The sequence below is a fragment of the Rhinolophus hipposideros genome, assembly GCF_964194185.1.
Source record: "Rhinolophus hipposideros genome assembly, chromosome: 4".
NCBI classification, from domain to species: domain Eukaryota; kingdom Metazoa; phylum Chordata; class Mammalia; order Chiroptera; family Rhinolophidae; genus Rhinolophus; species Rhinolophus hipposideros.
In genome coordinates, this window is record NC_138050.1 from 102,234,307 (window position 1) to 102,259,555 (window position 25,249).

Here is a 25,249-nt window from a genome sequence, read left to right on the forward strand (position 1 = left end):
ACATGGCACGCACTCCACTTGACTGCATTTGCCTGAAAGCTCCACCCCAGATAGCCACAGTCTTCCGAGTTAATTACAAAGGCTTTCCGTACACTGTAAAAATCCTTCCCACCGAACTGTTCCATACAGGAAACTGCCGAGGCCCCAAAGGCCACTAGCAACGTCTGCGTCACACAGCACCAGTGACCCAGAACTTACTGATAAACCTTCAGAAAACACACCCCTTACCTCTTAACCTGACTGGGAGCGACTAGCCACAAGCAGCCTTCTCGGGCAACTACGTGAACTCATTTCCTAGTTCCTCCTGTTCTCCCCTTCCCATGGCCACCTTACGATGTCAGGTTCTTTTCAGCTTTGACCATTGCCTGAAAGTCATCTCACTGACGTTTCACAGGGCAGGTGGGTGGCCTCCTTCGTTAGCGACTGCCACTTTCCCTACGATCTCATCAAATCAAAATGCTATTCTTAAAGCAGCTTGACTGGAGTTTCCATACCTGGCTTTGCTTCTAGTCACCAGGGGGCACCACCACCCCGCTTAGCATGTCTCAAATGCTGAAGCACGCTGTGGACGTGGAAGTCACACGACAGCCACACTGTGCACCCTGGGTTCACCTCACAGGACCAGGTCAAAGAGCCACTGGCTTGCCTTCAGTTTTAACCAGGAGACATAGGTGGAGGGAAATACTTTCCAAACTTCTCCTGCAAACTCCTCTTTTAGATTCTTTGGAGTAAAACAGGTTATTCAACTATTCACAAGGTAGTTTGTAAACACCCATGCTTTTTCACTTGTATTCCCCCATTCAATCTTGGCTGCCACAACGAGACAGACAGAAAGCGCGAGGACGCTTTTTCTTGCATCTGTACTGGGACCTCAGCAGCAGACAGTAACTGCTCCAGGTCTGTCAAAGATGCGTTTTCATCTTCCCACACGCACAGCCTTTCCAAATACAATACGGACCGCCAGTTGCCTTTTCCTCTGCCCATCAGCCACCTCACATTGCATCTACAATCTCATCTTTAAAATCATCCCCCTTTCCTGGGAAGGGCCACACGTTTTAGGATTTATAGGCCTAAAGGTCTGTCACTCCTCTCAGCTCTTACAGCGCCAGAGCCAGTCAACCCATACATAAGTGAATATGGCAGTGTCCCAATACAGAGGGACACAAATTGGATTTCCTGTTTCATATCCCATAAGCTATTTTGATTTTCACCATTAAAAAATGTAAACACCACCTTCAAGTCATACAAACAAGGTGGCAGGATGAGCCAGTTTGCCAACCCTGTTCCAGGGAGTTTGACAAAAGCTTATCACACAATTCCAGGAGATGTCTAGATTTCTCTAGAACTTGGTCCTAATGATCTCTGATAAAGAAGCTGAGACAATACTTTGCTTCCAATTGTATTAGTCTCTTTTTATTCTTTTGGTAATCTCTTCCAGAGTTAACTACTTCCGTTTGTAGGTGATGAAATGTCTAAGGAATCCACTTGCAATGTTGGCTGTGAGCATGGTCTGTCTTTTCCCTTCACTTCAACTCCGAATTAAGACTTTTGATCCTTGTATTTTATATTCCAGTCCCAGAAGTAGTTTTCACTGTAGAAGTTATCTGAAGACAGTCTTACGCTTTATAGTAGTGGTCTACCAGGCTCTAGCTTCTCCAGGAACGCTACACAGGATGGATTTAAATATGTATTAAACTAAGAGGCATTCTCTCAAATGAGTTTAAATGCATTTTATTTTTAGACAACCTACATGACATGTTTTTCTTAAAAACACTGCCTCTGCTCCAAATAAATCAAGGTCAAGATAAACGAAGAGCTCCAGATGATATCAGTCCCGTCTGTCCTAGTCCTGGTGTGTGGATGAAAAGCAGCAGCCAGTGATGATGACAGGTGATGGATCCCAACGGCCAACTGTGTTACTGTAAAAACAAGGAAAGCTGTATTAACACCTTTTTCCAATGAGAAAGCACGAAAGTCTCTAGACTGCACATGTATTCCCCTCTTCAATCTGGGCCGCCACAAAGACAGGCAGAAAGCGCAAGGATTTTTTTCTTTTGCATCCTAGTGCAAACCAAAGAACAACATCCAATTGTTCAAGGTCTATCAGTGGATGCAGAACCATTCTTACCAAATCAAAGGGAGCAGAATTTCTAGAAGTCTCATTTTAAGCCAAGTCCCACAAATTTACACTTTGATCTACCAACAAAAACCTCAGGTACCCTCTGAATAATTCCCTTGGCAGCCATTGGCACTGTCCTTCCTGCACACTGCTGCTGCTCATCCTGTTTAGTGTGGCCTTACATTTATCTTGTTCCTCATCTACATGAAAGCCTCCGAAAGCTAGAATAATGAATGCCTTTCACTTCTGTACTGCTTCCAGCAGTTCCATGCATAGCAGACACTCACTTAATTTTACTAAAGCGATTTGCATCAGTTTAACGGCCAGTTCCAAACAGTATTTACTACAAGCTAGTAACATCAAAGCTTTCAACGATCAATTGCCAATATCAGTAAACTCAAGTGAAAAAGGTTTTGACAGTTAAGTTTTCAGTGGGTAATGAATAGTGTAAGCCTTTCTATCTCATTGAAACCTTTTACATGTGAAACACCCTCTTTAGATAGACCCAAAGAGAAACCAGACCTGGCCCCCCCATTCTAAAAGGACTGCTGAGCCCATTCTACCGAGCCCGGTGGCATGCAGGAGCATCAAACCTACAATGTCTCCTTTTTCACATTACTGATTATTTCCACCCACTTCCTTATACTTACACATTTTTCCATTTCTAAACCATCCTTAAAGAAAATCATATATGGGGTCACACCATCCTCACGGTAGTCCAGCAGAGCAACCATGCCATCTGGATTCATGTTTTCACCAATAAAGAACTTAGGAAGCAAACAAATACTCAGAATTAGACCATTATATGCAGATATGCCACATCAAAACAAACGGAAGTCAAAAGGATCCAGACCACCATAATTCAATCAAGAGAATTTCAGCAAAAGCTGATGTCTAGGAGAAAAAATACTCACTGATAAAACATCTGCCCATCTGTCCATAGCACTAATAATGACCGAAATACAGAGAAACACATAAACACTTAAGGCTTTCTAAAAACTTCCCCTTAGCCCCACATATACAATTCTAAACCCAACAAGCCTGTTTACACAGTCAAGCACAGCACCATAAGGCTTCCTGCCAATGAGAGCACATCATATGGGGAAAGGAAGGATCTCCTGGCCAGAGGATGTGTGAAAGCCAGAAAAATGAGAGCCAGATTGTGATAGGTTTTTTTTTCCTTTCAGTCCTAGAGGTAAGGAAAGTCACTGAAGATGCCCAATAGGACAAGCTGGAATCTATCAGGAAGCACTCCAGTGGCAATGAAACACACCATTTAGGAGGTAAACAGGTAATTCATGAGAGGAAGAATAAACGTCATTCAGATAGGGAGAGATTCTGGAATCACAAGACAGGACAAGCAAACACTTGGGTGCAGAGAAGGCTCCCTTCTATGGCCTGGAGCCCTGGAGGTGAATCTATGAAGTACTCAAACTGCTCAGACACCCAGGAAAACCACCACAATTTAATTACAAAGACTCATCAAGTAACTCATTTTATGCCTTCGCAGTTCAAATTGTACAATCCTTTCGTTCAACTATTTAAGGTATTTATTTACCTGGTAGTTTTTGAAGTTAGCAAGAATATGCTTGATTTGTTCTGCAGCCCCTGTCATAAAAGGTTTTACTCTTTCTGGTCTCTGTTCTTCAAGTTTCCCTTTGATTCTAAAACAATATTTTATTAATAGGTTAATTCATCGAGTTCTGAGCAAAATGTTTTTTCACGAAGTCAATACCAAAAGAACAAAAAAGTCACTGAAAAAGGCAAGCAGCTGTCACCGAGCAAATCATGAAATCACAGGACGGATGTGTCAAGACTTCACTTTTGCATTTCATGTTAACTTATTTCCAAAGTACTCTTCTAAGAAGCTAAAACCTGAGTGCTTGCTCCCGCATGATCACATTAGTTTATTTATAGAAAGAAAAGCAAGCAGCCCTGTGAGCTCATCAATAAAAAAAGATAAGGCCTCGCAGAAGTATGGCTGCTGCTCAAGAACCTCCAAGTCTGCGAATGCCTAAATCCTGCAGGCTTGCAGACATCCATGGGCCCAGAGCGCCGGTGGCACTTACGATTTCATGTAATCCTTGATGTACTTCTTATACGCTTCTTTCGTGAAGCTGGTTTCCTGCAAATGATGGTTCATGACGATGTCAACACCAGTGACCACCGTGCTCTCGGTACCTTCGCCGTCGGGGCCTTCGGCGGAGGCATTGCCACCAATGAGCGAGTCGTCAATGTTACCCTCCGTCCTGCTGACCATCTGCATTGAAACACAGTTTAGCTGCAAGTGACATCCTCGGCCTTAACATCACCCACCCCCAGGAATCCGTCCCAGCGCTTCGTGCAGCCCTCACGTCCCGACAACCCCGCGCCTGCTTGGCGGTGGGAAACCAAGTCAGCGTTTCAGGGGCAAAGCCTACGTCCCCGTCGCTTTTCCTCAAACTCCGCGACTCAACCAGAACTCCCTGCCGACGGGGACGAGACGGGGTCGTTCCCACCGAGCGCAAGTCTCCTGCGGGGTGTCGGGCTGCGCGCGCGGAAGCAGAGGACCCGCCGCGGGGGCAGACGACCCGCCGCGGGCTCAGCTCCGCCTCCTCTTTTCCAGAAACGCCCGAGCCCGGAAAGGGCGCGTCGCCCGCCAGGCGGCGGCGCCGGGGAGCGCGGACACCCGAGCCCGCGCGGCCCTCCGAGCCCGCGCGGCCCTGCCCCCGGCCGCGCCACTCACCTTCCCCTCCACCTCCAGGCACAGCCCGTCCGCGACCTCCCGGATCTTGTAGATGTCGGAGAACATCTCGTCATCTGCTCGGAGACGCGGGCCGCCGTCACGGAGCGCACGGAGCCCGGCGCCGCCGCCCCCGCCCGGCCCCGGGCCCCGGCCCCTGCCCACTGCCGGACAGACCGCCGGCGTCCCCCGGGCCCCCGGCAGCGGCGGCGGCCGCCTCCCCGCCCCCACCCGTCCCCTGCGGGCGGCTCTAGGGGAACAGCAGTCTCCACTCACGGCTGATGAGGTCCCGGTAGATGATCATGATGGCGGCAGGCAGGAGACGACGGCGGCGCTGGCTTAGCAGGAGCTCGGAGCGAGCGCGAGGCAGCCGGAGCGGCGCTCGGGGGGAGGGGGGAGCGGGCGGAAAAGGCCGACTCAGCCGCTCCCCAACCTCATATAGAGGGCAAGTCCCCCTACGTCATCGTCCGCTGCGCCTCCGGAAGCGCCGGAAGCGGTGACGTGGCACGCAGAGCGCGTGGGGCGGGGCCGCAGCGCGGGCCGGGGGCGGGGGAGGTGCGCATCCGGGGACTTGGCCCGGGGACCCAGCGCTGCGCCCCGCGGGGCGCGCGGGGGAGAGTGCGGGAGGGGGGAGGAGTGCGGGAGGGGGGAGGAGGGGAGAGGGGAGGGGGCAGGGGCTCCGGTCCCGGCGGAGGGAGAGCCGGGGAAGCCGGGCTGGGGCGCCCCGGGCGGTGCTGGGACTGGGCGGGGCTTGGATGACATCACTTCAAGCTTCCGCCCCGCGCCGCGCTCGCCGCCAGCCCCCGCCCCTTTCTGGGAGCAGAAATGTCCCGTTTCCAGGTTACTGCCTTGGAATGCCCTGTCGTGGGGGCGTCGTCCTGACGAAGGGTCGGGCCCTCGGCGCCCGGGGGACCGCGGGCCGTCGGAGGGGAGGCGGGCAGGGCCTCGGAGAGCTCCGAGAGCCTCGGAGAACTTGTCAGCATTGGGCCGCGGGCCTTTGTGTGGCGCCGAGTCGGGCTGCGGGCGCCGGGTCGTCCCGGCGGCGCCCTGGGAACTGGCGTGGCGGCGAGGTCGGTGGGAAGGGGCTCGGGGAGGAAGGAAGGCCCCACTTGAAACGTTGCGGGTTCCCGAGGCGGCTGAAGATCCTCTGTGCTGCACCGGGTCTTGAAATGTGTCCTTTGTTGGGGGGAAAGGGGAGGGTGCTGTGTTGTCACATTGGATGAAGGTGAAATGATGCCCCACGTGCTAGAGGGTTTTACTTAAACGTGGAGATTCCCACCTGCCCAAGTTTTATCTGGACTTTAGCCCCAATTACTGGATACTAAAAAATGCTGCATTTTCCTACCATGTTTCCCGGAAAATAAGACCTAGACAATCACCTCTAATGCGTCTTTTGGAGCAAAAACTAATACAAGGCGCTGTCTTATGTAAGACCCGGCCTTATAGTGAAAAATAGGACCGGGTCTTATATTAATTTTTGCTCCAAAGACGCGTTAGCGCTGATGGTCCGGCCAGGTCTTATTTCCGGGGAAACACGGTGTTTAAGTCCCCTTGGGTTTGAGGCGATGGCGCATAGCAGTGTGACACCGGAGAGTTTGTTCCATTCCAAAGTTTTCTTGTACTCCTGCAGTTTTATGTTCAACTAAAAGCATTTTTTCAAGTTTTATAAAAATAGTCACAGGAACAAAGGCGTACTGAAGTTACAGTCAAAGCACTCAAGGTTGAGATCTTGACTTTATCTGTTGCTAGTCCTGTGACCTTGGGAAAGTCTTTAAGCCTAAGATTAAGTGGAATTTTTGTGAGTTAAAAGAGTTTAGGAATTAAGGTAACAAAAAAATGCCTAACATCCTCACTAGGTTATCAGTAAATTTTGGTTCAATTTGCGTAATTCTTCCCAAATTTTGTTACTTTTCAAGGTATTCCTGAAACTATTCCATTATCTATGTTATTTGGAAGTATACGGGGGATTCAGTTGCTATATGTCTAACTAAAGACATTCTTCTCTTCAATCACAACACTAAAGAATTCACCTTAGTCCTTACACGATTTCTGTCTCAGGTTTGTATTTAAAAGCTCATGGCAATCAGTGACTAGACATCCTAAAACATAAAATCTTAGGAAAATCTTGTTTGAATTCAGGATATTTTGTAAGCTCCATCCTATGGCCTGGAAAATCTGTGCAGTGCCTTAAAAATACCTACTTAGAACACCAGCAATGCCGATAGGGAAAAGTTAGTCGCTAATTGCAAGCTACTGAAAAAATTGCAAGGATTTAGCTTTTATCTAAGCTGATTAGCTTTTACTTAGGCATCATTTGAATTTTTTATAACGTTCCATACAAAGCAGTGATTTCTAATAAAATCTAAGATTGTCCTAAATTTTACAGCTGACTATGACTTGGTATCTCTTGCAATTAAAGAGATTTCAAAGACAATGTATTTTAGCCTCTTGGCACAAGTCCTCATGTGAGGAAAGAAATGGAGGAGTTGCCATTTTGTCAGAGATTCACTACAGTGCCTTAACCACATGAGGGTTTATTCTCCCTTATAAAAGAAACTCAAGAGTATGTAGTCCAGACTAAAGTTATGAAGCCATGGTGGCTTCATGGGTGTCGGAGACCCAGGATCTTTCTTTTCCACCATCCATAGGGTCTACAACAGATTCTGGAATTCCGGCCATCACGTCCATCTTGCAGGCGGCGAGAAGAGGGGAAGGACCATAGGGGTGCATTTTACTTGTGTATTTCCCTTCTAAGGAGCTATTCTAGAAACCCCACTAGTGGGGAAGGCAGCAAACGGTAGTCTTCTAGCTCAGTGACACTGGCCCATTGCCACCCCAAATAAAATCAGGATTTTGTTACTAAGGAAGAATGTAGGCAGCTAGAAGTCTGCTGTACCCATAGTACAAGGGTCGGTTCTCAGAGGCCTTCACTTTGCTCACTGGGGGTCAGGTTCAAACCCGTAAGACTGATTTGCAAAGGAGAATACTAGTGATGTAGGATGAGGAATTCCTAGCTGGTTAGATGTAGTGTGGAATGCAGTCAGCCAACTTCCAGAAAGTGTGGTTTGCTTGATAGGGAGTTAGGTGAGGGGCTTGGGATGCAGTATATGATCGTGACTGATTGTGATTAGGAGCCAACCCATCAAGCTGGACAATTCTTGGTGTGCGGTCTGAACCGCTTCATTTTGAGGTACGTTAATGAATTCTCATGGCTCTTTTTCCCTGGACGTCACACTCTGCCTACAAATCATTACTTTAGTCAACTTGCAAGGCAACAACACTCTTTCCCTTAGAGCAGAGCCATCCCCAAGAACTTGCTGTGATACGGAAATGTTCTGTATCTGCTCTGTCTGACCCAGTAGCCACCAGCCACATGCAGCTATAGAGCACTTCAACTGTGGCCAGTGTGACCGGAACTGATGTGCACATCTATTTCATTTTGGTTCATTTACGTTTAAATACCCATGGCTAGTAACTTTATTGGACAGCCGAGCTCTATAGTGTAAGCTCCGTGAGGTGGGGGCCTTCGTTTGATTAACTGCTGTACCCCAGTGACTAGAACAGGATAATTGTTTTGAATAAATGGATGAAATGAAGTTCTCTTCATTTCTGTTAGAGTAAATCTAATGCCATCACTTCGATTTAGCATATATGTAAGACCTGTTATCACAGTGCTTTTCAAACAGTTGAGAAACGATTTGGTGAATAATGGCCAACTTTATTAAAAATGAAATAGAAATAAAATAGAATCAGTATAGTGAAGGTGAGTGTTGTTTCATGATTTGTAGATTTAATGTGTGTGCATATGTACTGGATTCCAGTGGAAGAAGCATTTCATGTGGATCTAGGTTTAAAACCCATTGATTTAGGCAAATTTTCTCTTCTAATACATTTCTTGGCAGCATCAACTGCTCAATTTCAATGGAGAATTTAAAAATATGCCCCAAGATTTGGCAAACACTTATTTTTGACACTGTAGCCCTCTGGTCAAGGTTCACGTTTTTGTTACAAAGTGGCCGTGTCTGATGTTGGTCTGTGAGATGGATTAGGCTCAGCAGGGGAACATCAAGGCCTGGCAGGCAGCGCCTGGCAACATCCTGAGTCCCCTTTTTTATACGGGAAACCAAACAACACAATATTTGACATCCACTAGTATCTTTTGTCAGTGTAAAATGATCAACTCAAAGATGTTTTTAGATATTTGAATATTTCTAACTTTGAAAAATAGATTTTTTTCTGATTATAAAAATAATAATACACTTTATAGAGCATTCGTAAACCATAGAGGAAAGCACAGATAACTAATGTTGACATGTTAATATTCTCTCTCAATCAATATTTAAAAAATGGGTCGGGGGGAACATGTCCTACTGATGTTAAAGCAACTTCCCCATCAGATGACTTTTAAGTATAGGACACTTTTTATTTCAAGCTTGCTCTAAGAGAAGAGATCTATGAATAAGCCAATTAAAAGATCTCTTGGTTAGAACTACTTTTAATCATTTTTAGGCTAGGTTTTAAAAAATATCTAGTAAAAGATTATTAGGCTAATTAATTAGGAACCCCAGCGTCCCAGTTCTTAACCTTAGGTCTATCAGAAAACTGTTCAAGTATGTTTAAATTTATTTTCCTATGTCATTAACTGTTCATCTAAAATGCCATTTAAATTATAAATATTCCAACTGACAAATGTGCTATAATTTGTTTTGAAATTGTAAGTCCCTCAAATTGGAAAATACACATACAATTTTAAAATTACTCAAGGATCCACAGACTATAAATAACTGCTAATATTTTTCATTTGCTTCAAGTGTTTCTTTTTTTCTTTTTTCTTTTTTTTTCCAAGTGTGGGTTTATTTCAAAATTGTAAAGATTTATATATTATTTTCATTACATATAATAGGCAATTTTTAAAGTAAAAAATTTCACATTTAAATTTTTTTTAAAAAGACACTTAAAATATCTAGACATTTAAAAAGAGCCCAAAAAGTTGACTATATCTCGCAGCATCCTTATATATTCACATCTCAAATGCTGTTCAGAAAAGATTTAAAAACTGGCTAAACATCACTAACTAGCAATGATTAAAATCTTCTCTTTGGAAGAGCCTATTAATGACATAATGAATTTAGCACGACAAGCACTTAGCATTTTAATCAAGCATGTAGTTCTACCAGTACACAAAACGGTCTTCAGCTGTCACTGCAGTGCTTTGAGGAGTGATTACTGTACCGGGGAAAACGTACTTCACCAAAAAAACAGTACACCAATTTTCAAGTGCTCTTTTTGAAGAGTTTCTGATTTTCAACTTATGAGAGAAGAACAGCATTTAATCACTGCGTCCCTTGCAAATGGGATGTATGACAGACTATACCAGGTCATCGACAAGAACTGCAATATGCAGAATAGTACGGCCAGCCCCTTCTTATGCCACCAGAGAGCAGCACACAAGGTAAGTGTGAAACACAAAATCATGATAATTGTGGCAAGCAATCTTGTTGTTTCAAACATCTTCTTCAGCTGTCTCACAGGTCCCATTAAAAAGCACGTGCTGCGAAGTCAGGCCCTGCTCCTCGTCGTCCTGGCCGCTCAGGACCCGCCGCAGCTTCTCCAGGCTCGGCTCCCGGGGCGAAGCGACGGCCCCTCGGTCGCCCGCCGCGCGCGCTCTCGGAGGAAACCGGAACCCGAGACTCCCCCAGGTAACCGCTTCAAGTGTTTTTTTTAATGAATGAAAAAAATGTCAGATAAAAATGAAATCTACTTTTTCCTCTATCTCCATGAGGTCCCTACCAACAGGCACTCAGGTAATCACATCACGCGTCTCTACCTCCCAGGGGAAAAGGGTGCAACAGACATTGCAGGGGCGTGACCCACCATTTGCACATACCACTAATTTTATCTTATTACCAGGGCCTAGTCACACAGCCTTTAGTTCCAAGGGTGGCTACGAAATATATTCTTTGTATTTCCTATGGCGGAAAATAGGTAAGGAGTTGGATGAACAAGCAGGGTCAAACTCAGCTATCTTAGCACTTGCATGATTTGTGGCACGTGGGGAGAGAAGGAGCTCAGAACTGAGTCAGAAGGAAACGTGATGCCTATGGAGTAGTGGCTGACTTTAGCCTTCGGTTTCCTATGTTGCTTCACAGAATTATCATTGGATGTATAAGCGCTTTGTCGTCATAGAAATGAATGAATAAATGGATAAATTGGAGTCGTTCCATACTTTTTTTCTAATTAATGAAAGTTTGAGGTGACAGCTGTTGGCAAAGTTACATAGGTTTCAGGTGTACAATTCTGTAATCCATCATATTCTTATTTTTATTTCCCTTCCAGATTACTCACGTGTCGGCGGGCTACTCCTCCTTTCCTGGTGCACCCTGCTGTTCTGCCCACCGCTCCCCGTAACAGTCATGGGATTCAGCTCATAGTAGGAATCCAGTGCAATTTTAGGATAGCAAAGAAAATTTCGGATTTCGAAAGAAAAGGTCTGAAGATAATTAAATTTCATTATGAGAACAAAGCATAGAGTAGTACAAATAGTATCAGTATCCCTTTTGGGAAAAGAATATACATGTGTTTGCCTATGTATAATTTTTTTTCAGAAGTTTCATAATAAATTATTAATAGTGATTACTATGGGAATTGTGATTAGGGTTAATGCGGAGAAAGGAGTTAGCAAGTTTTGTATTTTTAATTTTATAACCAGTGGAACTCTGAATCTTTAACATGTGTGTTGCTTTTATTATTAAATTTAAATATTATAGTACAGTGCTTCCAAGACTTAGGGATTTTATGCACCAATAACATTTCCTAAGATATTTGGAACTCTGTATAAGTTTGCCAATAATGCCCATTAAAAATACAACCACAATTAGTCTACCATTGTCATTTCATGAATGAAAGGACATAGTCTCTGAATGATGGTTAATCATCTAAATTGAATACATTTAATTCTATGAAAAATTCATTACATTCTCCTCACTTTTCTCATTTTTGGACAATTAGTGGAGAGCAGAGGGGAGGGGTCCAAGTTTATGGACTTCTGGCTCCCAATTGGGTCCTTTTGTTTGAATAAACAAATAAATTCCTCCTTGAATGTGGCTACATGCTTTGAATTCTGACACCAGTGTTAAGCTTTTTTGAATGAGTGAACACAACACTTGTCATTAGGATATGGGCAGCAATTAATAAAAAAGTGAAAATCAATTACAGGCTATTTTGGAGGCAGTATTTAATTGGTCGAATTCATCTTTGAAATTTATTATGTAGACAAACAGAAGAAAAAGTAACTGTTGTTACGGCAACAGTTATTTTTCAAATCTGGCTTAGCAGAAGTCACTGGAATGTTAACTATGGAAAAGTAAATTTTTTAGATCTCATAGGGCACACCAGTGCATAGTAATTTATAATGGCTTTTAGAGCTAAGTTTTAATTCTGTTTGAAATATCATATATGTAAAAATTTGTTCAAAAGTCCAAGAAGTAAAGTTATAGAAATGTATATAGGAATATATATGATGCAAATATAATAAAAACAAAATATATTTAAAATGTGTAATCCGATGTATAAGTAGATATAATTTAAATACATAAATATAATTATAAAAATACATACATTCCTAGATATCATACATATAATATAAATCTACTTATGGAAATCTATTTGAACATAACTTTTTATTGGCCCATTTTTGTCTTACGCTATTTGTATATCCTTTACTATAGGTATAGATGCTGAAACCATTTTCACAAACTATAACAATGTAAAGAGAATTCATTGTGAAACAAATGGTTAGATGTTGCTAAGGAAACACATTTCCAAGTGGCCTTACTCTTCATAGTTCTGTGAAGGTGCCTAGGGAAAAAAACACCGTTTTCTTTTACCTTCACATACAATACCTCCGACACTTGATGTGTGGGTTTTTTCCCCATAGCGACTAATTCTCCACCACCAGCTGGATGTCCTGTAATTCAATTCAATTCTGACACTTTAACTACCTGGATCCCACCGGTGAGGGGCTCAGTCCCACAAGACTGCCCCTCACTCATATGCCAATTGCAAGTAGTAGGTCCCCGGGTCACCTGCAGCTTCTGTCTGACGTGGCTACAATTGGAGGTTCCCATGACCCCCTCCGTGGCAGCCATTTGCTAGAGCAGTTCCCAGAACCCAGGAAAATAGTTTACTTACTATTGCTGATTTATTATAAAGGATTTTTTAAGAACACAAATGAACAGCCAGATGAAGAGAAGAGATCCATCCATAGGGTAGGGTCTGTGGGGTCTCCACGAGCACAAGAGCTTCTGTCCCTGTGGAGTTGGGATACGCCACCCTCCCAGGACAGAGCTGTGTTCACCAACCCCAGAGCTCTCCAAACCAGGTACTGGCAGAATTTTTCTGGAGGCTTCATCATGTAGGCCTGATAATTAGCTCAATCTCCAGCCCCTCTCTCCTTCCCAACAGAGACAGGTCCAAGGTTCTAATCACGGCTGGTCTTTCTGGTGACCAGCCCCGTCCTGAAGTCATCCAGGAGCCCACCATGTGATGCCTGTGTCACCAGACTGTCCTACCAGGGCATTGAGCTGTGTGTCAGCTACCAGGTCAGATTAAATATTAGAACAAAAGGTTCTCCTAGCACCCCTGTTTACAAGGGTTGTAGGAGCTCCTTGTCAGGAACCAGACACAGAAAATATATACATATGTATTAATCCTAGCATGGACCAGGGGAACTTTTTGCTAATTTAATGCTTGGATTGTAATTGATCACAATAATATTTTCACATGTAATGTCCCATTTAATTTCTAAAATGTTTTTCTATAGATACCTAAGTGATAATACAAATAAAGTATGGGGGGAAAATTTATATTGTACATAGACTATGTGTATATATTTCACAGAAGGATAAAATCATTTTACTTGCAAATATTCATCATCTTTAGAGTACTTTCCAATTTACAAAGGGCTTTTGTGTATATTACTACTTTTGGCTCCTCACAACAGCCATGTGAGGGAGACAGACCACTTATTTCCTTCATTTTGTATGTGAGAGAGTGAGGAACAGCGAGGTTAAATGACTTCCCAAGGTCACACAGCTAGAAGGTGGAAGAACCTGGGTCCGGGACCCGTTATGGGCTCTAAGGTCAATATATATGCGTTTTCCTGGATCACATGATGCCTTCAGGGAAAACTAGACATAACATAGACATGTAAAGACAGCTTTCTCATCCACATTGATAAGTACACTAGTTTCAAAGTTAGAAGAGTTGGGTTCAAATTCTGGTTCTGCAACTTACAGCTGCATTACTTCAGGCAAGTCACGTAACCTCTCTGAGCCTGGGTTTGTTTACAGAATAACTTTAAACTGAATTCCTGTATGACCAGCAAGTTGGGTTTTTGGTTGTGCCATTGACCGGCAAAGATGGAAGACCAGCAGCTAGTGGCTCGAGGAGGCTGTCTGGATAAGTTAACAGAAAAGAGCTCTTCCCCGGAGCAGAAAAGAGCTCTAAGACATATTGTTCAGTGGAAAAAGCAAGTGATAAAACAACACATGTACAGCAAACCATTCATTAAACACACAGACACATAATAAAATCAGAATATTGCTATAGACACATATATATTTGCAAAAGCACAGAGGACAGTCTAGAAGAATATGCATCACACTGACAACTGGCTAACTGGGGGTAAGCTGGGTGAGGAAAAGCATGGACGGGGAACTTGCAGCTGATTTCATGCTTGGATTGTAACTCATCACAATAGTTTTCACAGGTAATGTCACATTTAACTTCTAAAACGTTCTTCTCATAAATACCTAAGATAATACAAATAAAGTATAGAGGAGGAATTTATATTGTACATAGACAATTTATAAGGACAATGCACCAAAGAAATAAGAAGCATATGTGCCTGAGAAGAGCTAAGGGAGATCTATTTCTAAATTCTGTGGCTGGGAGGAAATGGGTTTTCTGCTCACTTAATAAGCATAGTGTGTGTGGTGTGTGTGTGTGTGTGTGTGTGTGTGTGTGTGTGTGTGTGTACGCATGCACGCGCTAGCGTGGTTTTGATCTGAAAAACTTACCCATAAATTATTTTGTTAAAAATGGCAGCAAGTACTTCTTAGCCCTGAAGAAGGGGTGGGTGGATGCTTGCTGACACACTGCAGGAGGAAGATAGCTTATCTCCTACTCTCCACTCTTTCAAGTGAAGAGCGCACTGCGTGGGAATTAGAGATAACATAATTTGGAGAATATATCGATTTCTTTCCCTTATGCTTTGCCTTGCTTGAAAAACTATTGGTAGCAGCTTACTGAGTTCTATGTAGCACACAGCCTCTTCAAAAATTAGCGAGGCAGTTGGTGCACAGCAAAAATGAGAGCGAGACAGTCAGAGGAAGCCAGGGCTGAGGATGGCATCAAACGGTGTCTTCCAGTCCTGCACAGTCTTCAGAGGTGGGCCCCAGATTGGGTCAGAAGCTTCTAGCAACAACAACAAAAAAGTCCTGGGTGAGGGCCAAGATGGTGAGAATATAAGTAGTTATAAGATTCACCATCATTTTTGTGTAAAAAAATTAAATCATTTTTTCTAGGAATTTTTTTAGTGTCCAATAATGAGACATACAGGCATTTCTTCCATCGCCTCTCATCAGTAAATACCCCTACAGTAAATTTATTATGGGTTTCATATGGCTTATTTCTTATAGCCTTCTTCAATGTAGGCCTAATCGCAGGGTTAATAAGATCAGAAAGTTTAAGAGGAAATTCCATGTAAGTGTTTTCATTTCCATAACATTAAGAAAAGAGGGGGGGTGATATATGCTTGGGAGGAATATTGGAGCCTACAGCTCAAAGATCATAATTTTACCTAAATAGAAGATTCCTTTTTATTTAGATTCTTTTCATTCTCCCTTCTTCCTCTCTCCGTTGTTTGTCAGAAGGTGCCATCTTGAATCCATTCAACTCCCATCTTAGCTCCATTCATTGGAAGCAGACTCTGCAGTCGGCAGCCATGGCTATTCTTGGGTCCTGTGCCCTGGACCAAGCTGTGGAAGTTGCCAGCACTGCCAAACTGCACCGGACATGGAGAAGTTACTACCGTTTCCTTCTGTTCGTCAAGAACAAGCAGGCTGACCAGTCAGGTCTAATTTCACTTCTTGGATAATTAATGAGTGGAAAGGACTATTCCAACTCTACACGTTTGGTATGCATTCTTTTTCATTCTAACAACCTAAATAAGCGTTGCGTGTTTTCCAAAAGTAGCATCTGAAGAGTAGAAGGGACTTGTTACTTTTTAGAAAAGGTTTTAGGGAAGTAGAATGCACATACTGAAAAGCGCACATAGTGTAAGTGTAAAGCCCAGTAACTTTTTACAAACTGAATACTCCTGTGCCACAGGCACCCAGGTCTGGACGGATCATCACCAGCACCCCGAAAGTATCCTTTTTGCTCCGAAAGGGCCTCTGAGAAGTTATTTTACACACCTGTCTGTCTTTAGACCCATGTCTGAATCCACCTCCACAGACAGGCAGACACTCCCCCTTCGGATTTTGTTTATTTCTATGAGTATATTATGTGTGCTTGTTTTGTGGTGGCAGGAAATTTCTTCTCTTGCTTGGCTCTCCCGTGTCCTTCTCACCCCCCATGTCTCACCACCCTGCAAACACCCTTGGCATCACTTCCCAGGCTAAGAAATGAAACAGGTTTGAGCCTCCCCAGACCTGCTCCTTTGCCCCACCGCCATCAAGCGTTTTTCCTGCCTTTCCAAATAACAGAGCAGGAAAGTGTCTTTTTATAAAAAGGGTTCCAATTACTACATGTTACACAAGAAATGGCAGACAACAGAGTTTCTGTTTGGGATGATACAGAAGCTCTGGAAATGGAGGTCATATTTTTCTCTTTAATGTTTCCACTTGAAGTGAGTGTATGGTTTTTTGTTTTTGTTGGAAGCGGGTGGTGGTGAGGAGATAAGAGATGGGGGGGTGTAGATAGGCCCTGGGGTAGAAAGTTCAGGTACAAAGGATTATGGTCTCTTGTCCTGAATCAAGGTGAGGCGTTTCCTTTATCCTCCAAGGTAGATAGGACAGTTTTAGGGGAAAGCATCCCTTCAAATGCAGTTCCCCCACGTGGGCCTTGGAGGGGAAGGTGAAATGAATTCCTGGGTGAGGTCCATCTCAGCTGTTTAGACAGCTTTTCACTTGCTCTGGCTCTTTCCCTCTTGAACCTGAGTGTCCTTGCATCTGACTCACCTGCTGATGAAGGAGGCAAAGCATCAGTTGCCCAGGCAGGCAAGACTAGACTCCCTCCGGCCCCCCCTCTCCCACCCCACACCCACCGTCCCAAGCAGCCTCCTGCCACCCCAGGGGCCTCACCTGGGTCTGTTCCCTTTCTAGATCTCTGGGTGCTATTGGGGGGAGGGGAAAGAAAGGGAGGGCGCCCGGAGTCCTGAGCTATTTCAGCATGAAAGTATGAGTGGGAAGCAGCATGTGCCGTGTTAGGAGACAAATTCACAGTTGATTTGTGTCATCCTAGTTATTCTGTGTTTGTTTGCTAAATCCTTGGCACTCAAAATATGGTCCATTTACCGGCAATCTCAGTGTCATCTGGGAGCTTGTTAAAAATATAGCACCTCCTTGGGGCCGGCCCAGTGGCTCAGGCCGTTGGAGCTCCGTGCTCCTAATGCCAAAGGCTGCCGGTTCGATTCCCACATGGGCCAGTGGGCTCTCAGCCACAAGGTTGCCGGTTCAACTCCTACAAGGGATGGTGGGCAGCGCCCCTGCAACTAATAACGGCAAGTGGACCTGGAGCTGAGCTGCACCCTCCACAACTTACATTGGAAGGACAACAACTTGACTTGGAAAAAATGCTGGAAGTACACACTGTTCTCCAATAAAGTTCTGTTCCCCTTCCTCAATTAAAAAAAAAAAGTATATACATATATATGTTTATGGCATCTTCGTCCCCACCCCTGACCTCCCAGACCAGAAGCTGCATTTATAATAACAAGATCCCCAGGTGATTGGGGTGCTCATTCAGTTTGAGAAGCTCAAGCCTAAAGTAAAATATACTTTCATAATGAAGAAAATGATAATTGTTTTTCAATGGTAGACCTTCCCTAATGATGCTTCGATTTCTGGGCTGTCAGGCTAGAAGCCGGAGACTACTCTGCCTAGAAGTTCACCTCCCTTTGTGCATGTTGGACGTTTCAGTGAAGATTCCTCTTTCTCCCTACCATGGAGATAAAACCTTGTAAATGTTTATTGCAGCCATTGTCAAGCACCCAAAAGGTATGTGAAAGAGAACATTGTAACCAGCATATTAACTAACAATGAAATTATTGTTATTATGGGAGTGTGGGGATAAAATGATTGCTAAAATCATAATGCTTTCTGGGGGAAGATAAGTGGAAAGAGAAGTGGTTGAAATCTGAGGCAATGGCAGGGAAAGATAAACAAAAGAACACCACCACAGGAAGTGACAGCAAGAATAGGACTAATACTGGTTAGCCCCACCTGCCTTCAGAGTGGAATCCGGCTCCCAAAGGTTTGTGACACCCTGTCCACTCCTCCGTGTCACCCTGTGAGCCCCACAGGAGGCAGGCGTTACAGGGAAAGCGTGGAGATGTTTTCTATTCGGGGCGCACCCACTACTTTACTGTAGTGATGAGTGGACTTAGACAAGTGTCTGGGCTCCCTGCTCGCTAGCCTAGATTTTGACACTGAATGTGAGTCTGGGCCAGTTCCTCCCACGTGTAAGAAAACAGGAAGGAGGTGTCTTCATTTTTCAGAGGCTAATATGAGCACAGCCCTAGCCTGCTTCTGTCTTGTCGTTTCTTCCGTCCTTATTGGCTCTCTTCAGGCTCTCCTGCATGATCTCTCTCGCTCTCTGTCTCTCTCTCTGTCTCTGTCTCTCTCTGTCTCTCTTGCTCTCTCTTTCTCCTTCTCTTCCTCCTCCCTTTCTCTTCCCAGGTCCAATTTCCAGATGTAGGAGTTTCTAAGGATTTGGTCCTTGGACTCTTCTCTCCTTTGGTAGCAATATACATTTCTAAATAGCACCCATTATGCTAAAAACAACATACTTCCATTTATAGCTTAGACATCTCCTCTGAATTTTAGAATGAGGTGAATGAAGAGTTCACTTTTACACACACTGAGTTTGAGATATCTATGAGTTTTCCAGTAGCCTATTTGGTTTTTCACTTAAATGTATCATTAGCATCTCAAAGTTAATGTGTGCAAAATTAAACTCTACTCTTCTAAATTTGCTCCCACCTCCACCTCGGTCAGTGGTCCACAATCCAGTTTTCTGAGCTTGGGCGCCATCTTTCACAGCTTCCTCTCCCTCATCCCGAATCTACTCTGTCACCAGTCCTGTCACTTATGTATTAAATCCTTCCATTTTTTTCCTCATCTCCACGGCTACCCCCTTGTCTAAGCCGCCTTCATCCCTCGCCTGGACAACTGTACTTCCCTTCCATCTGTCCTCCTTCTGCTTTTGCCTCCCTATAATCTATTACCCAGTTAGTACAATCTTGTTAAAATATAAGAGCGATCACTCAGAACCCCTGCTTCAAAGCTTATAAAGATGTCGCATTGCTCTTCGAATAAAACTCGAGCTCCTTATCAATGCCTGGAAGGCAGTGCAGTTGTTCCCCTCTTATCCACGACTTTGCTTTCTGTAGTTTCAGGTACCCACAGTCAATCATGGTCCAAAAATATTAAGTGGAAAAATTCTATCTCACTTCAGCTCATCATGTGTGTACTGTGTTATCTCACGCCATCACAAGAAAAAGAAGGGTGAGTACAGTACAATACAATACTTTGAGAGAGAGAGAACACATTCATGTAACTTTTGTTACACCATATTGTTACACTTGTTCTATTTTAGTATTAGTCATTGTTGTTAATCTCATACTGTACCTGATTTATCAAGTAAACTTTATCATAGGTATGTATGCAAAGGGGAAAACATAGTACATACAAGGTTCAGTATTACCCACGGTTTCAGCCATCCACTGGGGGTCTTAGAACGTGTGCCCCCCAGATAAGGGGGCACTACGGTAATAGATAAGTATTGAGGCTGTGAGCTGAGCTGGACTGCCTGGGTTTAAGCCTAGTTTTACTAGATATTTTACTATCTACAGAACTTTGGGCAAAGTACGTCATCTCTCTGTGCCTCCATTGTCTCATCTATAAAATTCAAAAGATGAGACTATTATTTACTTCTTCAGACTGGAGGAGAGCTAATGGGACCATGTGTGGAAGGCAGGTGGAACAGAGCCTGTCACACAGTAGGGGCCTATTGTTAACCTTTAGCCGCTGCTCAGTGCTCAGCCCCCTTATTGGGATGTCCCAGCCTCTCTGGCTGTCTGTGAGCCTCAAAGGAGAACACCCCAAGCCCCCTGGAAGCCCCTCCCTGCTTTGCACGGCTCTTTCCATCTGAAATGTCAGATTTTGGCTGCAAATCAGCTCCAGCGAGAGTACTCCCTGGACTGTCCTTCCTGACATAGGGCTCTTAAAACCTAGTGCCTTTCCTTCACAGCATTCCTTGCCATCTGTAAGTAAGCACTTACCTGTTTGTTCATGCGTTTATTACCTGTCTCCATCACTAGACTGTGAACTCCATCAGGGGAGACTTTTTGTCCTGTTCCGCGCTGGAAGAGTGCTTCGTATTTGCGAGGCATTCTATAAATGTTGGGAAAGAAAGAGTAGACGAATAAATAAAGTCTGGGCAACTCCTAGGGAAGCAACTCTTTACCCAGTCGTGCCCCAAACTGCTAAGTAAACCAAGTAAGTGCATTTCTCCCAAGCGTGTGGCCAGTACTGTTCCGGTTAAGAGCACATTTTTGATTCATTTGTTCATTAACAGGATACCACTGTGCATTTTCTCAGTAGTGGTCATCTCCACGTCAACGTGAGGTGTGCAGTACGTTTGTTGCCGTTATAAAGGGGCTGGGAAGCGCGGCTGGGCGCCCTGTGCCTCCCCGGCCGAGGGAGTTGTACCGCGTGAAGGTGGCACCGCGTGAAGGTGGTACCGCGTGAAGGTGGCACCGCGTGAGGGTGGCACCGCGTGAGGGTGGCACCGCGTGAAGGTGGCACCGCGTGAGGGTGGCACCGCGTGAAGGTGGCACCGCGTGAGGGTGGCACCGCGTGAGGGTGGCACCGCGTGAAGGTGGCACCGCGTGAAGGTGGCACCGCGTGAGGGTGGCACCGCGTGAGGGTGGCACCGCGTGTCCAGCAGAGGGCGCTGCGGACACTCGCCTGCCGCGGGCACGGGCGCAGCCCCGCGCGGAGGGACGCGGGGAGGAGGCTGAAGTTCGAAATGACGACCGTAAGGTACTGGCGACGTTCCCGGGACTCTTTTCCAGTTGCCAAGTGGCTTCTTAGCCCATTAGACTGTAGTGGTTTGCGAGTCTGGCCGAGCATCTCTGGGCCCGGGAGGGCTTTCGAAAAGCACGGGTACCTGGGCGGGCCTGGACCGTCTGGAGGATGTTCCCACTGATTCTGGTAACAAGAGGCTTGGGACCCCTGGTGGGAACTCCCACCCAACTGGGCGAGCAGAGGGGGTGAGGAGGAGACACACCGGTTTCCACGCCCAACCCAGTTGCTTTTCAGCTGGGACCTTTCTCGGCACCGCGCCCCCCTCCCCCACCCCCCTCTGCCCCCTCCTCCCCACCTTGTAAAATGGAGGTGATGAAGATGGAGCTATAATGCCTACTTTGTAATGTTGTTTTAAGGATGAAAAGAGAGCCAGGAGTAGAACAGCTAATACTGTGTTCAAAGCAAGATGGTCTCTGCTCTGGATCAAAGGCAGACAGGCTTTCTGAGACCTCTTCTGGGCCTCCCCACTCCCAGGGAGGAGGAGCCTGGGCAGTGCAATCATTTGGGAACTGACAACAGTATTTAGTTCTGGAACCTCCCGACTGCCTCTGCTTCTTTAGTTTATTCGCTTTGCTTCCAGGAGGTGGTCGAGAACAGTATGAGGAGATGAAGGACGTTTTTAGTTAGAAGGGATCTTAGGCAGCATCTAGTGAATTCCCTTTATTTCTCAGATGGGGCAACAGATTCAGAGAGGTTGAGAGACCTACCCAAGGTCACACAGCTGGTTAGCACAAAGCCATCAGCTTGTGCTCGCACCAGCTTTCAGTGCTGCCTCTGGAAGTTTTGTGGTGAATCTCTTCAGGTCTTGCCCTTGTCCTCCAGAGAACAGAAACGTGACTTTTGAAAACACCAATGCTTCCTGCTTTCCCATTATCCAACAGATCAGACTTGCAACACAAGAGGAATGATAGTAACTATGATAAACGCCATTGTTTAGAGGCCGGGTGCGTAAGCTCATTGTTTCATGTAATCCCCACCTTGCTCTGTGCATTCATTCCTCAGACATTTATCAAAACTTCAAAGGGTTCCAGGCACTGGGGATGCCGCAGTGAGCTGAGGAGCCCTTGCTCTCATGCAGCCTGCGTTCTGCTGAGAATAAACAGACGGACAGTAGCTGTCACATGAGTACACAGGACCATTTCACACAGTGTTAGGAGCTTTGAGAAAAATAGAAAGCAGTGATGTGATAGGAAGTGATTGGGAACAAGGAAACCGAGGCTGGTGTGTGTGTGTGTGTGTGTGTGTGTGTGTGTGTGTGTGTGTGTCCGGAAAGGCCTCTTCAAAGAGGTGACCTCTGAGCAGAGGCCTGGACAATGAGAAAGGGCCACCACACCAGGGTCTGGGCAGGAAAAGAAGCAAGTTATCAGAAGCCCCGCGGGTGAGTTCGATGTGTTCAGAGAAGGAAGGTCAGAAGATCAGTGCGAGGAACAGAAGCCAGAAACAGCTGGAGAAAGCGGGGAGCGCAGTTCTGGGCTCGTCCAGCCTAACTGTCCACTCCCTGCCCCAGGACTGACTGAACACAGGCAGCTACTATTCCTTTCCCTTGGGAAAAATGTGGAGGCAGAGAGGCCTTTTGGGGAGGGGAAAGGGGCTGACTTTTGGAAAACAGTTGTAGAAGTCTAAGAGGTGGGAATTAGTGAACTCATTTCGCACACGAGGCATTACGCCGGGACAGGTTGAATGGTGGCTTCCAAACCAGGCCTCTGGTTTTCTTGTGTCCTTCCCTTTATTTATACCTGCGGCTCACCTTCCCTGCAGCCCAGCCCTGCCCCTCTCCAGGTGTCACTCGGTCCCACCTCCTCTCTCAGCAGCCTCTCCTGGCTCAGGGCTAAGCTCCCAAAGGGACACCGGTGGCCTGCCTAGTTCTCAGGTCCCTATTCCTATTGAATTTAAAACACACTTTCCCGCTTGGTGTTGTATAGTCTATGGATTTAGGCAAATACATAATGAGTATAAACTCTGAATTGACTGAGAACAAGAGTGGGGGAATTCAGATCTAATTTAAGCTCAATTATAGAAAATAAAGAAAGTCAAAGTCCGTACATTAAAAAGAACAACCCACTACCTTTGTGTAAACATCTATCATAGTTTACACTGAGTCCCTTTTTCCTCCCTGCTTATTAAATGAGGCCATCTGGCTTCCCATGAGGGGCTCTTGCTTCCCCTTAAAGGCCTCCCAAGGGGCTCCTGGGGTCGGGGCATCCTAAGAAGCATTCTAGTGACACTAGTCAATTAGGATAGATTTCACTTTGGATGTTACAAATAAGTGACTTCAGCTTTGGATTGCTGAAAGCAGACACTCCTCCCTTTGGGATGTGGGTGAGTGGTCATTTCTCTCACAGGGCACCCTAAACTCTGCGGGAAAGAATGGGTTAGATTTAGTTCATTCGGTTGTACATTTACAGAAGCCCCAACTACATGCCAGGACCTAGGGCATACCATGTTTCCCCGAAAACAAGACCCAGCCGGACCAGCAGCTCTAATGCGTCTTTTGGAGCAAAAATTAGTATAAGACCCAGTCTTATTTTACTGTAAGACTGGGTCTTATTTTACTTATTTTATAGTAAAATAAGACAGGGTGTAGTATAAAATATAATTATAGTATAATATAATATAATATAATATAATATATAATATAATATAATATAATATAATATAATATAATATAATAATATAATACTGGGTATCATATTAATCTTTGTTCCAAAAGGCGCATTAGAGCTGATGGTCTGGCTAGGTATTATTATTGGGGAAACACGGTAGAATCAGTCTTTGAATTTCAGGGAGTCACAGTAGAATAATGTCATTCTATGACATATTCCCATGCGTAACCTCATTGATCTTCCTACTCAATCTCTGAGGCAGGTGGGGTGTGACAGTCTTCTTGTATGTTCCTGGCTAGAGAAGATAAGTAACTTGTCCAAGATCATACAGCTGGCTTTCAAAAGAATTGGGCCTAACCCACAGCTTTCGACTCAACTTTTATTCCTCTGGAATCTTAAATCCTTCTGACTTTAGAATGAGTGGATTCAGGACTGGGCTATTTTACAGACTTTTATTAATTTATTACATCATATTTCCATGAGAAGAACAGAAGGAACCCTTTTCTACGTGACCACTGCTGGAACTGGGACTTTTCAGTTGGAGAAGTTCTGTTTTCACAGTGACTGAACTTCCTGGGAGGCCGGGGGAAGTTAGGAAGGAGTGAACATGAGAGGGAGTGAGGGCAAGTGAACGGTGGGCCATTAGTAAATGGCCTCTTCTAAACATCCCGAACAGCGTTCACTTCTGGTAGCAGCAGGTGATCTTTTAGCAGACTCATCCTCCGTAGGCAACATCTATACACTCTGGGAGGTAGAAATACTACATGAAGGCACTGAGCGTGAACAAAAGCAGGAAGATTCTGAGCACATGTGGCGAACATATGGGTAATAGGAATTCCAGAAGAAGAGAGAAAATGGGACAAAAAAATGTTTGACATAATTATGGCTGAAATTACCCCAGATTTGATGGAAAATATTTATAGCTACCAGAAGATCAGTGGAATAGCAGAATAAGCAAAAGTAAATCATGTCGAGGCACATCATGGTCAAACTGCGAAAAACCAAAAATAAAGAAAAATTGTGAAAACAGTCAAAGCAAAATGTCACTTTACATACAGAAGAACGATAACTCAAAAGTTCTTTGACTTCTCATTAGAAACAACGGAGACCAGAAAACAGTGGAACAACATCTTTAAAGTGCTGAAAGGAAACAAACAAACAAACAAAACCCCAAAACACCTGTCAACCCAGAATTCTGTATCCAGAGAAACATTCTAGAATGAAGAGGAAATAAAGACATTTGCAGAAAAAAGAAAATGAAGACGTGTACTACAAGAAATGGAAGTTCTTCAGGCTGCAGGAAGATGACGCCGGGCGGAAGCTTGGGTCTTTCTTGGTAAGGAATGAAGAGCATCCAGAATGGTAAATATTCAGGTAAATACAAAGCTCAATCTGTCAGAGGGGCAGGAAGCCACGCAAAGGGCAGAGCCTG

At 44.8% G+C, this 25,249-nt stretch overlaps 2 protein-coding genes across 4 annotated transcripts; one reads left to right on the forward strand and one right to left on the reverse strand.

Annotated features, from left to right (window-relative positions):
* Nucleotides 1-1,389: 1,389 nt before the first annotated feature.
* On the reverse strand, nucleotides 1,390-5,598 carry TPT1 (tumor protein, translationally-controlled 1). Of its 3 annotated transcripts, XR_013993193.1 has the most exons (7): nucleotides 5,118-5,321; nucleotides 4,845-4,918; nucleotides 4,189-4,379; nucleotides 3,678-3,783; nucleotides 2,770-2,886; nucleotides 1,751-1,919; nucleotides 1,390-1,664 (listed from the first exon to the last, which is right to left on the reverse strand). XR_013993193.1 is itself a non-coding variant. In XM_081045987.1 (6 exons), the coding sequence occupies exons 1-6, from the start codon at nucleotides 5,143-5,145 to the stop codon at nucleotides 1,917-1,919; spliced, it is 519 nt and encodes a 172-aa protein (XP_080902113.1). In that variant the 5' UTR covers nucleotides 5,146-5,598; the 3' UTR covers nucleotides 1,716-1,916. The 3 variants fall into 3 exon arrangements, 2 of the variants coding, with proteins under 2 accessions (XP_080902113.1, XP_080902114.1); XM_081045987.1 differs by lacking the exon at nucleotides 1,390-1,664 and having other exon boundaries at nucleotides 1,716-1,919; nucleotides 5,118-5,598; XM_081045988.1 differs by lacking the exons at nucleotides 1,390-1,664; nucleotides 2,770-2,886 and having other exon boundaries at nucleotides 1,716-1,919.
* Nucleotides 5,548-11,715, forward strand: LOC308496513 (uncharacterized protein). Its single transcript, XM_081045989.1, has 3 exons — nucleotides 5,548-5,681; nucleotides 10,362-10,540; nucleotides 11,178-11,715. The coding sequence occupies exons 1-3, from the start codon at nucleotides 5,597-5,599 to the stop codon at nucleotides 11,247-11,249; spliced, it is 336 nt and encodes a 111-aa protein (XP_080902115.1). The 5' UTR covers nucleotides 5,548-5,596; the 3' UTR covers nucleotides 11,250-11,715.
* The last annotated feature ends 13,534 nt before the right edge of the window (nucleotides 11,716-25,249 follow it).

What these genes read in the sequence shown, in the direction of transcription:
- TPT1 (XM_081045987.1), bottom strand. Translation starts at nt 5,145, where the DNA reads ATGATCATCTACCGGGACCTCATCAGCC. An exon ending in ATCAAGGATTACATGAAATC is followed by an intron (nt 3,784 to 4,188) that starts GTAAGTGCCACC and finishes ATATTGTTTTAG; the next exon opens with AATCAAAGGGAAACTTGAAG. An exon ending in CTAACTTCAAAAACTACCAG is followed by an intron (nt 2,887 to 3,677) that starts GTAAATAAATAC and finishes TTGCTTCCTAAG; the next exon opens with TTCTTTATTGGTGAAAACAT.
- LOC308496513 (XM_081045989.1), top strand. Translation starts at nt 5,597, where the DNA reads ATGACATCACTTCAAGCTTCCGCCCCGCGCCGCGCTCGCCGCCAGCCC. An exon ending in CAGAAATGTCCCGTTTCCAG is followed by an intron (nt 5,682 to 10,361) that starts GTTACTGCCTTG and finishes CATCTTCTTCAG; the next exon opens with CTGTCTCACAGGTCCCATTA. An exon ending in GGAACCCGAGACTCCCCCAG is followed by an intron (nt 10,541 to 11,177) that starts GTAACCGCTTCA and finishes TTTCCCTTCCAG; the next exon opens with ATTACTCACGTGTCGGCGGG.